Source organism: Alternaria viburni, assembly GCF_023758015.1.
Source record: "Alternaria viburni strain BMP 2772 chromosome Unknown scaffold_1, whole genome shotgun sequence".
NCBI lineage: Eukaryota > Fungi > Ascomycota > Dothideomycetes > Pleosporales > Pleosporaceae > Alternaria > Alternaria viburni.
Genome location: NW_026055770.1, coordinates 2,568,729 through 2,584,444, shown reverse-complemented (window position 1 = coordinate 2,584,444; position 15,716 = coordinate 2,568,729). Strand labels below are relative to the sequence as shown.

Sequence of the window (15,716 nt, the reverse complement as noted above, 5' to 3'; positions counted from 1 at the left end):
GAAAGGATTTGTTCGTTGGTCGGCGCAATTCTAATGAGGCAATTCATCGAAAGCCGTCGATTGTTGGCTTCGGATCCGAAACCAATGTCCACAATGTGACTGGCTCGATGTTCTCGGCTTGGGAACGGTAACCGAGAGGATGTGTTTGTTGGTCGGCGCAGTGCGAATGGGGTAATAGTCGAAAGCCGTCGATTGTTGGTTTCGGATCCGAGTCACCCTTGCGGTTGTAATCCCTTGGCCACAACTTCGGATCCGAGACGACGCAAGCATAAGCACGTTTACGCAGTCCAAAGAAAGTAATGTGTCGAAAGCTGTCGATTGCTGTCTCGGATCCGAACCATACCAAGCTCAAAGATGATTTTTTTAGATTTCCAAGGTGTTTGTGTAGTCAAAATGTTGTTCCAAAATAGTAAATAAGCAGCCGCCCTCTACAAGCTCAAAGATAGGCGACTACTCAGTCCATATGAGGCGATTTGTCGAAAGCCGTTGATTGCTAGTCTCGGATCCGAGAACGATGGTTGCGGTACAAGGAAGCCAAGGCTTACATTCTGCATGTGATTCGGATCCGAGCCAGAACATGCTCAGATGAAGACGTCTACGCAGTCCGAATGAGGCAGTTTGTTGAGAGCCGTTGAATCCAGTTTTCGGATCCGAGCCATAGCAAGTCTAAGGGCAGGCGTCTACTCGAGACAATGTATCGAAAGCCGTCGATAGTTGGTTCGGATCCGAGCCAAACCAAGAACTTTCGGATCCGGGCTAAAACAAGGTTAAAGATAGACGGCTACGCAGTCTGAATGAGGCAGTTTGTCAGGAACTGTTGAATGCTGCTTTCGGATCCGAGCCAGAGCGGGCTCGGATATGAGCGTCCGGATCCGAGCCAGAGCAAGCTCAAAGATGGGCGTCCACTCGCAATCAGTGGAAGCCACTCACACTAAGGAAAAATCAAGGCTCGCTGCAATGCGCACTCAGTGATGTCAAGGCTTGTGTCATTCTGTAAAGAAATAGAAGAGATCCCCTAGGTAGCGAACCATCACCATGCCCAGTCCCTTCCATCAAGCCCGCAACGCAGCGACAACCAGCTGTAGCTTCTCACGTATGTGGACAGAAACACACCTGGAGTATGAAATGTGGCAGGAAACAGCATGGCCAATACAAGGCGCTGCCGAATATACTCTTCGGCTGCTTGTCATCCTATGCGCTCGGCGAACGGCGCGACCCTGAGCTCGAGCTAGTCGACGAGCCGGTCTATGACTCCGAGCTGCCCGACTCTGCACTCGGTCCATTGCGGTAGCTCGAGTCGGATGTCATCTCGTACGACGACGAGCCACGGTTGTGGTGGGCGCGAGGACGATCTTCAGGATGGTTGACAGTGTCGGATCGGTGGCCATCCAGCGTCTGCATGTGTACCGGCAGTGGTGCCGCTGGCTTCTCAGTGTGGCCTGTGGAGGTAGAGAGGGTGCCGAAGGAAGGCATTGCTTGACGCTGGGTCATGGTAGGCTGTCTGGTGCCGGATCGCAGCTGTTTCGCAAAGTCATACTCGTCTGTTCCATCGGTTGCCTGACGAGCTGCAGAGGGGTTAGTAGTGTTTTCAGAAGAAGCATGGGAACATACCAGACGTGGCCTCGTAATGTGTAGAGCTTCGACCAGCTCCATGCTCGTGGTAAACTTCGCGGCCATCGTGGTCTGCGCCGGGATTGGCAGTCTCGTATTCGAGCATCTTCATCAGACGGTAGAAGATGCATGCTAGGATAGCGCCGAAGAGGGGTCCAATCCAGTAAATCCAGTGATGTCCAGGCCATACGCCAGTCACAACAGCAGGTCCGAATGAGCGAGCTGGGTTCAGTGAGCCTCCAGTGAAGTATACACCTGTGTTTGTTAGCATTGATGTATTTGTAAACTTTGAAGTTGGTACAAACCGGCCAGCTCCGCGATGAAGAGAGCAAGACCGATACCGATTGGCGCAACGAATGTCGCCTTGTGCTTCTCTGCCGCCAACATGAAGATGGTCAACAGTAACATGAATGTCAAAAACATCTCGATGAAAAGGCCTCGCGTTACGGAGGTTTCCTTGCTGAGGGTCGTGTTCACGGACAGTGGTCCTGGGAAGAGACCAGATACGATTGCAGCGGCAGTGATGGCTCCAAGAAGTTGCGCAATGATTAGCAGTAGGGCCTTCATCCATCCGAGTGCTCCGATGATACCCATGGCGACCGTGACCTAAGCCTCATCAGCGTGTCGACTTCTGCCTAGGAGCTTGCGTGTACATACAGCAGGGTTGAAGAGACCGCCACTGATGCGAAAGAAGACCCAAACCGTGACTGCCAGCGAGAAGCCAAATGCCAACGAGATGTACAGCAGTGACCCAATGTCCATGGGCCTGGTACCGCGGAGATTGTTGGCGACCTGTGTAGCAGCGAAGGCGAAGAACAGGAAGAGGAAGGTGCCGACATATTCACCCGCGAAAGAGATGAAGAGATGGCGAGCTCTGTTCGGTAGCCACCCGAAACTAGCGAGGCGTGGCTCGCCCGGTCGATTGGGGTCCTCGGTGTATCTGGACTTCATGCCTGGCAGAACCATGACGCTTTACGAGGGTGCGGCTAGAGGTCATCAGTGTCGGATAAAGGTTGGTGGATGCCACGAAGGGGTTTCATACATGTGTGATGCGTGAAGGTAGGTCGTAGGTGATGGGCTCGTGAGCTGAGGTTGGTAGCCAAGTAGGTGAGGCTTAGGAATGATGCGAGTAGGAAAAGGGCTGCTGAGAGGTATGGAAGCTGGTAGTAGGGCTGGGTATAAGAGAAGCTGAGGGTATGAGAGGTGTATAGGCGGGAAGTCGAAAGAGGGAGGAGATGGGAGCAGCGTGACGACACGAAGGGCGAGGAGAGAGCGCAGGCAGTCGTGAAGGTGATGCTAACGGGGTGCTTTCCAATCCATACAGATCTTGTCGTAAAGCAGAAGCTGCGAGCAGACTCGGGTGATTGACGAGGAAGGAGCGGCCCATGAGCACAGTCTAGGTGACCGTGATATCTCCAGCAATATTACCTGGTGGACATTAAAACTACCATCGCTTTGGGCAGTCTCCCTTTGTTCACTGTCCATCCATATCTGCTTCACCTCCACTCTCGCCATTGCAGATGTGACGAGGAGAGCATGTCCGCCAAAGTCGGGTGGGTGACGGCCGTGTGTAACTTTGGGAAAGGGTGAGTGCATCTATTTGCGCAAAGCTTGAGCTTCTACCACGGAGCTTTGCCGTTTAAATCTTCTCCTCATGCCAATCTAGTCGATGAGTCCTTAGAGCTACAGGATGTTTGCAGACTGGTCGTTTCCTGTCGGCACGCTCTGGACGAAAGCGAGAGGAGGCGGTACGCAGACCCAGACAACGAGTCGCTCATCATCAGGCACTCCATCGCGAAAGGCGAAATGAAGCCATGGACCATTATGACAACGCAGACGTGGTGTTTGGTGTTTCTGACGTTTCTAGCATGGTCGAGTGCGGGGAATGGCATGCTTGGCACTCACTGCGCGCACGCGCAGCTGGCCGTGGTGCCCGTGCCCCGATTGCACCAGGGTCTCGCATCACGACATCATCGGGCGCCCACCAGCCTTTCACTCTGGAGCACGCGCTTCCTTATCGCCTGTCTCCAACGCGTTTCCCGTGCTGTAATCGCTGCGCCAGCTCTTCCTGCACATGTGCGCCGTTCGTTGTCTCGCGCCACCCGAGTAGTGACGACCTTGACGTCCGTTTATTGCCGCATCATCCATCGCTTCCTGCCCTTCACTCGCCCGCGTGACCCTAGACAGGACCACATCCCGTCTGTCTCCTGATCTCAGTCGATGCCTCTACACTCCTAGAAATCCAGCACTACTTGCTGTTCTTCCCTTCTTCACCTCCTCCTGTCGCCGCCCGGCTGCTTCCGCAAGCATGCGCCCTCTCCGCCTACTGCTTTCGCTGTCGACGAGCCTGGTCGCCATCACGCTCCTTCTATACATGGTCGTGGGAACATCGCAAAATGAAGAACAGGAACGCATCTCAGTTGCGTCGAGCCGAGGCAGTTTCAAAGCCATGTTCTCTTCACCATTTCCCAGCTCGTTGTTCCCGCCGTCCGCGATTATCAGTTTGACCGACGACAATTCGACCTTCTTCCTCGCCCGACCCGCTGCCTTCGGCCCGGCGCTACCCAAAGGAGGCTTGAGCGGCTCTCTATGGATCGGTAGCGGGTTTGGAGATGACTCCATGGGCGCCGGCGGCGAGCTGGGTTGCAGCGACGTTCCGGGCTGGGAAGATGGCAACGATGACCTCATGCGGGCTTCACGGCCATCGGGCTCTTCCAAAGGAAAAGCAAAGGACACCACGCTTGACAGAAACTTGCCTTCGAAAGAGGGAGCACCTGGCCTTAGCGAAGACAACACCAAGGACGCCGTTGCGGACGATGGAACGGACGATCACCTGCAACCAGGGCTTTCCAGCACCCACATACTGCCACGAAGCAAACACGCCGATATACAATCACTACAAGAGAGTGCTGAAATTGCTGGCAAGGTTGTACTCCTCAAGCGAGGGGGTTGTGGTTTCTTGGCCAAAGTTCAATGGGCACAATCGCGTGGAGGAGTGGCCGTCATCGTTGGTGACGACGTGCGTGGCGGCGCCCTCGTTCGTATGTACGCCAAAGGTGACACCTCTAATATCACGATCCCGTCCCTGTTTACTTCGCACACAACCGCGCATCTCTTGTCTTCACTCTACCCAGGAGACGGCATGCTTTCAGATTCTGCGGCCCCTCATGCCAGCGTCAAAGACACTGAAAGGCATGCGACTCTTTCAGAAGCGCCACAAGTTGTCCAGACTCCGGCTCACGGGAAGCAACACTCGCTACCATCCAAAAAGAAGACTACGGAGGGACAGCGCACTAGCTTCTGGCACTCATTCCTCTCTGCATTTTTTGGTCATGGGTTAAGCAATAATTCTCCCAAGGCTGGCAGCCGACGACTTCCCAATAGCGGTGACCTGGAATGGGTCGAGGTCAGTGATTGGGAAGATGACCAAAACCCCATCAAGACAAAATCGGCAGTGCCCACGGCAATCCCCACCAAACTCGCTGACGGTTTCGTCATCGGCGAACACGACTGGCGCGATCCTGACCTTTTGCCACTCACTGCAACTACAAGTGCATCCACAAAAGCAGCTAGCGCAACTCCAGTGAGTACCAAAGCAGGTAGCAATGCCTTGCCTGGCAGTGGTGAGTATACCCCAGCCAAGGCAAAGACCGGTGTGAAGAGCCCTTGGAGCTGGTGGTCTGGCTCTAAACACAGCACTGCGTCTTCAGCGTCATCGAGTCGTGCGCGCACTAGGAGCATTACCTCGATCATCGATGTCCACTCCGCGTCTATCAAAACATCCTCGTCTGCGACTAGTGCTCACCAAGGCCTGTGGGTCACGCTTACGCCCACGAATGTTTCAAGTAGTCCTTTCTTCGACACTCTACTCGTACTCGTCGTCAGCCCATTGGTCACTCTGACAGTCGTGTACGCCCTTCTTCTTCTTAGATCTCGTATACGACGTCGCCGTTGGAGGGCACCCAAATCCGTTGTTGAGCGTTTGCCTGTCAGGACCTATCAGACAATAAGCGATTCTTCGTCCGCGGCAACATCTAGCGCTGCTTCACCTACTACTCCCTTACTTCAGCATTCTGCAACACGTTCTAGATCTCCCGAATCTCGATCGCGCTCGACTACCGTGTCAGAGACTCCCGCCACGTCGACATCGGTGCAGCATGCATCTCGTGACCGCGAAGAAGAAAAGCGAGAATCTGGGCTGGCGGCGTGGAGACGACGCTATGGAGGCCGTCAACGAGAATGCGTTGTTTGTTTGGAAGAGTACGTCGATGGTGTCAGTCAGGTCATGAGCTTACCGTGTGGCCATGAGTTTCATGCGGATTGCATGTAAGTACCTTTTCCATCCTATCGACACAGCCGATCTGACGTGAGTAGAACACCTTGGCTTGTCACGCGCCGGAGGACTTGCCCCATCTGCAAAGGCGATGTTGTACGTTCCTTGAGTCGAAGCTGGCACGATCGGCTACAGTCAGCATCACCAACGCGCTCGCCCCGACTATCTATCAGCGAAGAAGACGTACAGACGGAAGCTGCGGAGACTCGCAACATGTCACCTTCCGCGTCACGACCTGTACCCATGTCTAGATCTGGGCCCGCCGATCCATCTCCGCGTGATGACGATATTGAAGCCGGCTGGTCTGGGGACAACTCTCGGCGCACCTCTGGGGAGATCCCGCGAGGTTCCGAAGCGGGTCCCTCATTGCGTGAGCTAGCTTCGTCTGTTTCTACTGTAGTCTGGCGCGGCGTCGACGCGGTCCGAACGACGACTGGCCTCCAGCGACGGTCTCCGCCTGAAGACGTTGACAGAAATAGGTGATTTCGCTATTAATGAGTTACGGTTTCATATGATGGTTCTTGGTTGCATTGAAGGCCTATACCCCTGGGAAGCACACCGGCGTTGCATCTGAGCTTGCATTGGTCATAGACATAATTACACGTCAGCGAGTGGCTCGCTTGAGAACGACTTGGCATAGCCTTAGACAACTTACGCACCCTACTCAATCGATAAGTCACTCCTTACAGTTGCTGGAGCTCCGCTAGTGAAAGCTCAGTAGGGGTTGTATTGACTAGTCCTTCTTACACGAGAGCCTCAGCTTCGCATGTTGCTGCACTGCGTAGTAGTACGACCAATGCGTGTGAAGATGAGCGTCGTCTGACGTAGTACGGAAATATAACCAGGCTCATGGCAAGAACGACGGCCTAGCGCCTTGGCGTCAGCGGCCCGCGTAAGTCATCCCTGAGCTCAAATCACCCGCGTTCTCTCGCATCCGTCCGTCACTTTTGCCAGATTTGTTCACCCGCGGACCTCTCATCGTCGAGCTTCGAGGACAGCAGACCCGATTCGTCCTCCACCGCGACTTTCCTCACCATCAGCATAGCTTGGCCAATGGCCATGTGCTTCGCGGCCACACCACGTGAGATCACCCTGCGACAGGCAAGACGAATGGAAGGGCGTACGACGTCCCGGCTGAGAGATGGAACCCCGGGAACCCTCGACTGAATACCCGGCATGCATATACAGTACCTAATATACCCATACAGAGTTGTCGTATTTCAGCCGCAAAAGCCTCCGTTCAATCAATATGCCGTCCCGCCCAACAGGAAGCAAATGAGAGCTGACTCCAATTGCAACGTGCGACGGTGCCTGGATCCGAAGGCCTCTTCTATCATGATCTGCACCCCGCAATCGATAACATTATTCATGTTGCGCGGGTATGCGGAAAGTTAACTAGTGCTAATTTTGGTCTCACGTCACGGTTTCGCGCTTGCTCCTAGCATGAGCTTAAACATCCAAACATCATTGCGCAATTACCGGACTTTTGACCGAAATAAAACATCGCCCCGTCTGACGACACTGTTGGTGTTGTCTTAGGTAGTGGCTGGAGGGTACTTCCTTATACGAAAAATGCAGCATCATCACATAGCGGAACGCGCATGCCTAGGACGAACCGCCAAGAGCTTGGATGGCAGCTGTGAACTCGTGTTCGCCAGAACACAAAGTTTGGTGGCTTCGGAAGGCGTCGTCTGGTCTCCTGAGGCCACTCTGCGACTCTGACATGTCTTATAGGCTTCCTTGGCGATGAGTGTAAGATGACTACGCTGGTAGGTGAGACCAAGTATGCTTTCAGGGCGTCCAACGTGCTTTCCGAATATATATCCGGTCCGATCTCTACCTTCTCAATGTTCAACCTCGAAGACATCTTCCGGTACCACCGCATTCTTATTGATTAGTGGTCTTCTTCTTGTTGACAATGAAGCTTCTCTTCTTCCTTCTTCCTCTTTTCGGAAGCGCCCTTGGGCGTGCATTGGAGTCGCCGCCAGACAGCTGTGTAGCGACATGCCCACCACCTAACTGCCCCGGCGACAGTGCATTGGTATGCACCCTCTTGTTAAAACAGACGACGGCAATTGTTAACGATAATTTTTACAGGATGCATGCGTGTGCCTCAACCAGCGAGAGTACGATTGTAAGGCGAGATGCCCCGAATACGAGCCCCGTATTCTGGTAAGCTAGGATCTCACCCAAGGACATCACAATGCTGATTACAGATTTAGCACTGCCCTAGGTTGCCAGCACCGACATCCACGACCGTAAGCGCGCCAGAGCCCACACCCACCGAATGTGTATGCGAGGAAGTCTTCTGCATCCTGTCATTCCCTGAAGGTTGCTACTGCCAAAACGACGCGAAGAAGGCGTGTTTCGAGAAGTGCGGCGGGGAGGAGCCGACATACCAGGACTGCAGTATTCCAATTGACTCCGTCAAAGCTCGCGCCCCGGAGCCGGAGCCTGTTGCAGAGCCTGTACCTGCGCCTGTACCAGCACCCCAAGATGAAACCTGTGTCTGCGAAGAAGTCTTTTGCATCTTGTCCTGGCCTGCGGGCTGCTACTGCCGCAACGACGCGAAGAAAGCGTGTTTCGAGAAGTGCGGTGGTGAAGAGCCAACCTACGACGACTGCACTGTCGACATCATAAGCCCCCAGCCCGCACCAACACCAACGCCGGTGCCATTGCCAGAACCTATTTGCGTATGCGAGGACGTGGTTTGCATCCAATCTATACCCGAAAGCTGTCTTTGCCGTAATGCCGCGGACAAGGCCTGCTTCGAGAAGTGTGGTGGCGAGGAGCCAATCTACCAGGACTGTGGCGTCGATCTCACACCTCGTGCCGCAGAGCCCGTACCGGAACCAGTACCGGAGCCACAAGATCAAGTCTGTATTTGGTGCCCGGAAGCGGATTGCACTCTAGCTTTCCCTGAGGGCTGCTACTGTCGCAACGACAACGCGAGAAAATGCTTCGAGGAATGCGGTGGCCCAGAGCCGATTTACGAGGACTGCAGTATCGATATCGCACCTCGTGCTCCAGAGCCCGTGCCGGAACCCGTACCTGAGCCGCAAGAAGAGACATACGAATGCGAGCCCGTCTTCTGCCTTGGGCCCGGGTCTTGTAGGTGCGCCTACGACGCAGCGGTAGCGTGTGCCCAGAAATGTGGTGGTCCCGCGCCGCCTGACTTCTGCCCTCCTCGCCCCGTCGAAGCTCGCGAAGCGAAGCCAGAGCCCGTGCCAGAAGCAAAGCCAGAGCCTGAGGCCGAGGTTTGCACTTGTGAGCCCGTCTTCTGCATTCAATCCTGGCCCGAATCTTGTTGGTGCGCCTACGATGCCGCGGCAGCATGTGCCGAGAAATGTGGTAACCCCGTGCCTGTCGACACATGCCCACCTCGTCCCATCGAAGCTCGCAACGCAGAACCAGAGCCGGCCCCGGAACCCGTAGCTGAGCCAAAAGAAGAGACATGCGAATGCGAGCCCGTAGTTTGCATCGCACAATGGCCCCAGTCTTGCTGGTGCTTCTACAACGCGGAAGTGAGGTGCGCCGCAAAGTGTGGCAAGCCCGCACCACCTCCCTCGACCTGCCCTCCAATCCCCGTCGAGGCTCGTGTAGCAGAGCCAGAGCCTGCTCCTGCGCCCATTCCTCCTCCCCCTCCTCCTCCTCCAGTGTGCGAATGCCCTCTGGTCAACTGCATCTCGACACAGCCTGAGCTATGTGAATGCCTGAATGCTTCTGCACAGAGATGCTATGAGCTTTGTGGTGGAGAGAAGCCCGTACCCCAAGTAAGCCAACTTGCTACTAAAAAGTCTGAATCAATCTAACAATACATCAGATATGTCTACCCGACGCCAGCACAACATTCTCAACCAGCATCATACCCATTCCTACCCCCGTCAATCCTCGCCAAGCTACCCCCACCAACCAGATCTGTGGCGGCGGTCGCGCAAGTCCTCTTCAAGAGTGTCCCGCAGGCCAGACTTGCATCACTGACCCTTTCACGCCTGGCTCTTGCGGTCCTGCTTGCGATATGCTGGGTATATGTGTCAGCGAGAAGCTGTGCGGTGGTTTTGCGGGCTTTGAGTGTGATATCCCAGGCCAGATCTGTGTTGATGATCCGAGGGACGACTGTGATCCGTTGAATGGCGGCTCGGATTGTGGTGGACTGTGTGCTTGGCCGCAGTGAGTTTCTGAGATGGACGGTTGGCGAGAAGGAACTTTGGGGATGAAGAGCGTGTATGTCAGAGATGGTAGATGTGTTGTCATTCTTTACGACATTCTTTCATTGATATTAGCGACGGGTTCCATTCTTTTACCAAAATTGCAATCGTTTGATCTCTCCAGACCTCTCCCGGAATTGGTCTCTGAGTCCTTTTTTTTTTCTTTATCCCCGCTTTTAGTAGACCATATATGCGAACTGGAATCCCGCTCTTACATCCCAAGACTCCTGTTCATCTTGTTCCCCGCCTTGACAAACATTGTCATCAATACCGCCACACTGGCAGCCCACGTCCCACTCCTCAGATAACTCGTCTTGTTCTTCTCAACCTTCACATACAGGAAACTGTAGATGACGCGTAGACCGATGTACGACGCTACCATGGTGTTCATCGTTGCTGTTTAGTTTCATGATCAGCATATATTCAGCATTCGCCCAATAGTACACAAACGTCCATCCATCCCTCCCAAGCTCATCGATTACAAAGTCTCACCAACGACTCATTCATAGCATAAAAAAAGACTTACCAACATCCAACCCCACCGCATTCCCCGCCAACACCGCCCCAATGAAAAACGGCGCGTTCTCCATACTATTCTGGTGGCAAGCTTCTGCGCGTTCTGCTTTCGTGTAGACGGCTTCTGGGGTGCATTTTCGATAGTGTTCTAGTGTTGAGGCGCCGCGTGGGTTTGTGTTGTTGCGTTGGCCGTTTGTGGCGGCTTTGAAGAGACCTTGCTGAGGGGGGGTGTTAGTGTGGGGTTAAGAGGATGGTGTTCGCGGAGGATGGAGGATGGAGAAGTGGAACGTACAGAGTACATATGTGGGTAGAGAGCCATGATCCAGTATACAGGGATGGCGTGGAGGGAGTAGTTTGCCGGCATGATTGGTTGTGAGGTTTCCCAATGACAAGTTCGTTCTTTGTGGAATTCAGCGGATTGCTTGGTTCTTGATGCGCGGAAACAGTGAGTCTCTTATGCACTCCAGATTTCCTTGATGTTTAGTCGTGTTGATAGGTTTGTTGAGTAGCCCGAGACGCGCATGGACGCGAAGATGCTAGTACTACGATCAGTAATCACAGGAAAGCGCTGACATTCACTGACGTCCTCGCAAGACTAGCCACGATGATGGTCGGATCGTCGCGATATATAGACGTTCTTTCGGCCGAAAACCTTGTTTCGTCGGATCGTTGATCCATTACACACAGCTCGGTATGGAGAAAAGGTTGCGATTCCCGCGCTATCGACATTCATTTTCAACAGCTCTACACTTGTATTACTGATACATCGGCAATCAACACATGTACATCTTCTATCTACATTCAACCCCACAACACCATCTACAACGTAATCTTATCCGCCATACCCGCCCCACCCATCCACTCAATATAACTCTCAATACTCTTCTGCATCGCATCCGTCGCCTTCTCAATCAACCCCGTGATCGGCGTTAGGCCCGCCTGCTCCTTCATAACATCGATGAAATCATTATTAAACGCATCATTAATATTGACCTTCGCAACACCACACTCAATGCACTCCTTGAGCAGCTTCTCCTGGAACCACTCTTTACCCGCGCCGTGCAGCACGAGAGCAACGCGGTCCCCTACTTTGCTGTGTACGTTGCGCAGACGGGGGTAATCGAGTTGAGGGCCTTTAGGACCGTATTTGCCGTGTACGTTTCCGAAGGCGGGGGCGAGCCAGTTGATGCCTGTTGCGACGAATTCTTCTGCTTGTTCTGGGGTGGTGAGAATGGCTTCTAGACCCATTTCACTCAGGTCGCCGACACCGTCTTCGCCGCCGTCGATACGGCCTGGTTCGGCTTCTGTAATAATACCGCGCTCATTGCAGTACTTGACCAACTCCGCCGTCTTTTCCAGATTATCGTCAAAATGGCTCATGTCGACCATGATGCCGTCGAAGCCGTTCTTGAAGTTCGCTGCTTTCTTCACGATTTCAGGTGTTTGCGCGTGGTCCATGTGCAGGGCGACGGGGACGCAGGCGTTGTCGGCGGCTTCGCGGGCGGCGTGCAGGAGGATGCCGTCGGCGTAGTTGAGGGCCCAGGGGAAGAGTTGGATGATTAGTGGTGCGCGCTTTGCTTCTGCTGCGCGGACTGAGGCGAGGATGCCTTCAACGTTGTAGCAGCATGTTGCGCAGATGGCGTATTTGTTTGCGGCGGCGTGGGCGACGAGCTTGACGGCTTTGTTTTGGGAGAGGTCGGGGGCCATGGTGATGGTTTTGTGCGTACTTTCAAGTTTAGGTTTGATATGAATGTGTCAATTCAGAGACAGAAGAGTGAGGAAAGAGAGACGTGATATGAGCGATGATGCAACTTCCCCTCGTCGTTCCGGTTGCATTTCCGACATTCCGATGTCTTCTCTTATGGTGGGGCTGTCGGCAACTGATGAATAGCCTCAGCGGCGGAACCACCGATATTCGGGTCATCTGCCGGCTAATTGCAGCACTTGTCGTTGAAGATACGTACCCGCGGAATGCCTAGTCGGGCATCATTTGCCGCGGTCTTTGCTTTACCCCAGATTTACCCAATAGTTGTTACCCCAGAACTTCCACTCGATCCTCATCACCTAAGCGTCTGTGGAATAGAAGAAGACATTCAGGATCTCAGAATCGTGAGAACGATTTACGTATGTTTACTTAAAGTCGCGAAGTTTAGCATACTAAAAGACTATATCGGGGACACTTCGGATAGAACCCCTCCTAGACGATCGTGTACGAAACCGCATGACATTTTACGCACCGGCACTTCCACTAGAATTTACCTCGCTGACTATGAAGTTCGTCCAGCTAACAAATACGGCTCCCGTCAGATGGGCATGTTTCCTCTCTACACTTGTTGGAATTATTGCCCCTCCTCCTTCACACCACGACTCCCTCGCACCGACTGCAGGATGAGGAAAAGCTTGTTCTGAAGTTTCACGCTTGATTTGCGTGATATCTGAGCTACTAATGTACAATCGTGATCATGAAAAGTCCAGCCCAAGCCAATCGACGGCCATGTACCCAAAAGGCTGTGATCCATAGAACCTTGAACTCCAGCTTCAGCCCTGAAATGGTCGTCGAAGCAAATGCAAAGAAGCACTACTCATCTGAGTGCCTAGATAGAAGAATATGGCATTCACAATGGCCAGGAAGTAATAACCTTTAGGTCCATATCAGATAAACCACCCAAGCCCGAGACTATAGCATGTGCCTGGCTGTCTGAACCAACGCCGCCCATAATAAGATCCCATGGTATCGAGCCGCTTATAACGCCCAGAACGCCACACATGCTCATAAGAAAATACCCGAAGTTTTGATCATAACCGTACAAATGCCGCTGAAATCGTCGAAGAAAGGAAGTAGGTGGACTGTGTCTGTGAATAACGCAGAGTGAACCGCAACAATAGCGTGCTGTGATGAACTACACAGACACGTTAGTATCCCATCTGATAAGTAGCATAAAAGCCTTTCAGAGGTCCGGTTCACAAGAGGTTCGGCGTGGTTCGACATCAGTCCTATAGTACACTATCAGTAGAAGAGCAAAGCAGATAGAATAGTTCAGCGAATGACGCCCCAACTATCCATACTGCTAAGACCTCCAGTGCGCTCCTTCTTCTTGAACGCATTCCAGAAGCGAAGCGTCTCATCACCAGCACCAGTGACGATGACCTGACCATCCGGGCTCATGGCCAAATAGAGTACACGGTAGGTGTGGCCCGTTAACGAGACGACTTGCTGCATGCTCGGGTACTTCCAGACGATGATCTGATTCTGACTGTAACCGTGTGTGGATACGATCTCGTTGCTGTTCTTTGACCATGCTAGGTTGCAAACCTGGCTACCAGTATCAAGACTGTTGATGAGGTTTGCTGGTGCAGTAGGCGATAGAGGTACGTTGGCAGTAGTTGCAGCTGACGCGGCCGCCGATGCGGAGGCGAGTGCTGAAGCTGACGGGCCGCTGGAGCTGACGAGGGTGTTCCAGAACTTGATGGTCCGGTCTGCTGTACCACCGCCGCTAGCGAGAAGACCACGCTGATGTGGGCTCCAAGCAATGGCCTTGACGGCGGCTTGATGCTCACTCCACTTAAAGGTAGGCTCGGCGTTGAGCTTGTCCCAGACCATGAGCTTGTTGTCGTTGCCTCCGGATGCGAGTTGCTGATCTTCCTGATTCCACTTTAGGCCGCAGACTTCTTGCTTATGGCCAACAAGCTTGCGCAGCCATTGCTCTGGCTGACGCACGTCTCGGTGGTAGATTGTACGGTCTCGAGATCCTGAGGTGAGGATGTGTTCGTTCCATGCAAGGGCGCCGACCCTAGCTGTGTGCCCTGTCATGGTGCGAAGACGGCGCTGAGTCTGCGCATCCCAGATTTGTACTTGGCCTCGGTTGGTTCCGACCGCAATGTGAGAGCCCTGCTGGAGATTAGTACGTGCGGCATATGATCTAGATGGCAGAACTTACGCGCTGTATCCAGTTGACACTTGTAACTGAATCATCGCCAAGTTCACAGAGCTTGGTAACGCGACCGCTACTCGAGTTCCACATGTAAACACATGATCCAAGTCCTACTCCTAGGGTATTTTGGCTGCCCCAGTCCACGAGGTTGAGGTAGAAGTCATCTGCAAGATCCGGCGCATCCAGAACCTTGTATGGTACCTTGGAGACGGCGCGGGCCTGACGTTGTGGGCTAAGAAGCATGCGCTGACTGCTGTATTTGATTGGAGATAGGCTGTAGAGATCTGAACGAGCGTTGAGGTTGAGAATCCCATGTCGACTTGATGGTGTCCTTGACGGAGTTGGCTGGCCCGAGTAGGAGAACAGGTTCTTGTGCGGGGTTGATGGGGTTCCTGAAGGCGGCGGTAACGTCGCTGTGGTTCTGGCTGGAGGGGTGTGCGAGCGTCCTGCCCCTCGCATGTTCGCACTATCTGTCGGCGACAGACTCTGAGGAAAGGCTTGGGGCACGGAGCCCTCGAACATCTCTTGTCGGAGAACGGCGGAGTAGGTGCGGTTGGCTTCTTCGGCTATGGCGGGTTAGTGACTGTATAGCAGAGGACTGCGAGTGCTTACTCTTCTGGAAGTGTAGCTCGTGGTGCGGAGTGCGCCTCGCTTTGGACGGAGTTGCTGGTGAGGCTTCATCGTGGAGCAGATTGTAGCTTGCCTGGAGGTCTTGACCTGCGCGATTTGGGATGAATCTGAGGAGACGTCAGTACAGACAATCCAGTGCGACTAGACTGTTGCAATCTCACCTGTCGCCATATATGCGCGGGCGCTTTCGGCTTGGGCTTGCTGTTGGTGTCCGCTCCCTAACTCGGCCAGCCTGTTCGATATGGCCAAGCGCTTTCGTTAACGCCGCTGCATCTATAGGTTCTGAGCCCCGATCGAGTGGGTTGGAGGGGAAGATCTGGTTGCGCTTGTGCGAGGCAGTAGGCGGTGTCTTTGACTCGGGCGGCGATATCAGTGTCGGGGTTGCGACGCCCTCTTCGGTCTGCGCATGCGCCGCAGCGGTCTCCCCGGGGTCGTCTCGCGCCATCGAGATGGATGCGCCTGGTTATGGGTTTGTTGTTATGTAGA

The 15,716-nt window shown here is 53.7% G+C and overlaps 5 protein-coding genes across 5 annotated transcripts; 2 read left to right on the top strand and 3 right to left on the bottom strand.

Moving 5' to 3' along the window:
* Window positions 1-1,245: 1,245 nt before the first annotated feature.
* On the bottom strand, window positions 1,246-2,577 carry J4E79_000922 (uncharacterized protein; the record flags this gene model as incomplete). Its single annotated transcript, XM_049349833.1, has 4 exons — window positions 1,246-1,565; window positions 1,612-1,866; window positions 1,917-2,217; window positions 2,269-2,577. The coding sequence occupies 4 exons, from the start codon at window positions 2,575-2,577 to the stop codon at window positions 1,246-1,248; spliced, it is 1,185 nt and encodes a 394-aa protein (XP_049216620.1).
* A 1,342-nt stretch (window positions 2,578-3,919) lies between these two features.
* Window positions 3,920-4,908, top strand: J4E79_000921 (uncharacterized protein; the record flags this gene model as incomplete). Its single annotated transcript, XM_049349832.1, has 2 exons — window positions 3,920-4,652; window positions 4,841-4,908. The coding sequence occupies 2 exons, from the start codon at window positions 3,920-3,922 to the stop codon at window positions 4,906-4,908; spliced, it is 801 nt and encodes a 266-aa protein (XP_049216619.1).
* A 3,180-nt stretch (window positions 4,909-8,088) lies between these two features.
* J4E79_000920 (uncharacterized protein) lies at window positions 8,089-9,756 on the top strand (the record flags this gene model as incomplete). The annotated part of the gene is made up of 2 exons (XM_049349831.1): window positions 8,089-8,116; window positions 8,216-9,756. 2 exons carry the CDS (start codon window positions 8,089-8,091, stop codon window positions 9,754-9,756), a joined length of 1,569 nt encoding a protein of 522 aa, XP_049216618.1.
* A 1,731-nt stretch (window positions 9,757-11,487) lies between these two features.
* J4E79_000919 (uncharacterized protein) lies at window positions 11,488-12,375 on the bottom strand (the record flags this gene model as incomplete). The annotated part of the gene is made up of 1 exon (XM_049349830.1): window positions 11,488-12,375. One exon carries the CDS (start codon window positions 12,373-12,375, stop codon window positions 11,488-11,490), a length of 888 nt encoding a protein of 295 aa, XP_049216617.1.
* Window positions 12,376-13,705: 1,330 nt separating this feature from the next.
* J4E79_000918 (uncharacterized protein) lies at window positions 13,706-15,675 on the bottom strand (the record flags this gene model as incomplete). Its single annotated transcript, XM_049349829.1, has 4 exons — window positions 13,706-14,557; window positions 14,607-15,166; window positions 15,213-15,337; window positions 15,392-15,675. The coding sequence occupies 4 exons, from the start codon at window positions 15,673-15,675 to the stop codon at window positions 13,706-13,708; spliced, it is 1,821 nt and encodes a 606-aa protein (XP_049216616.1).
* Between the last annotated feature and the right edge of the window lie 41 nt (window positions 15,676-15,716).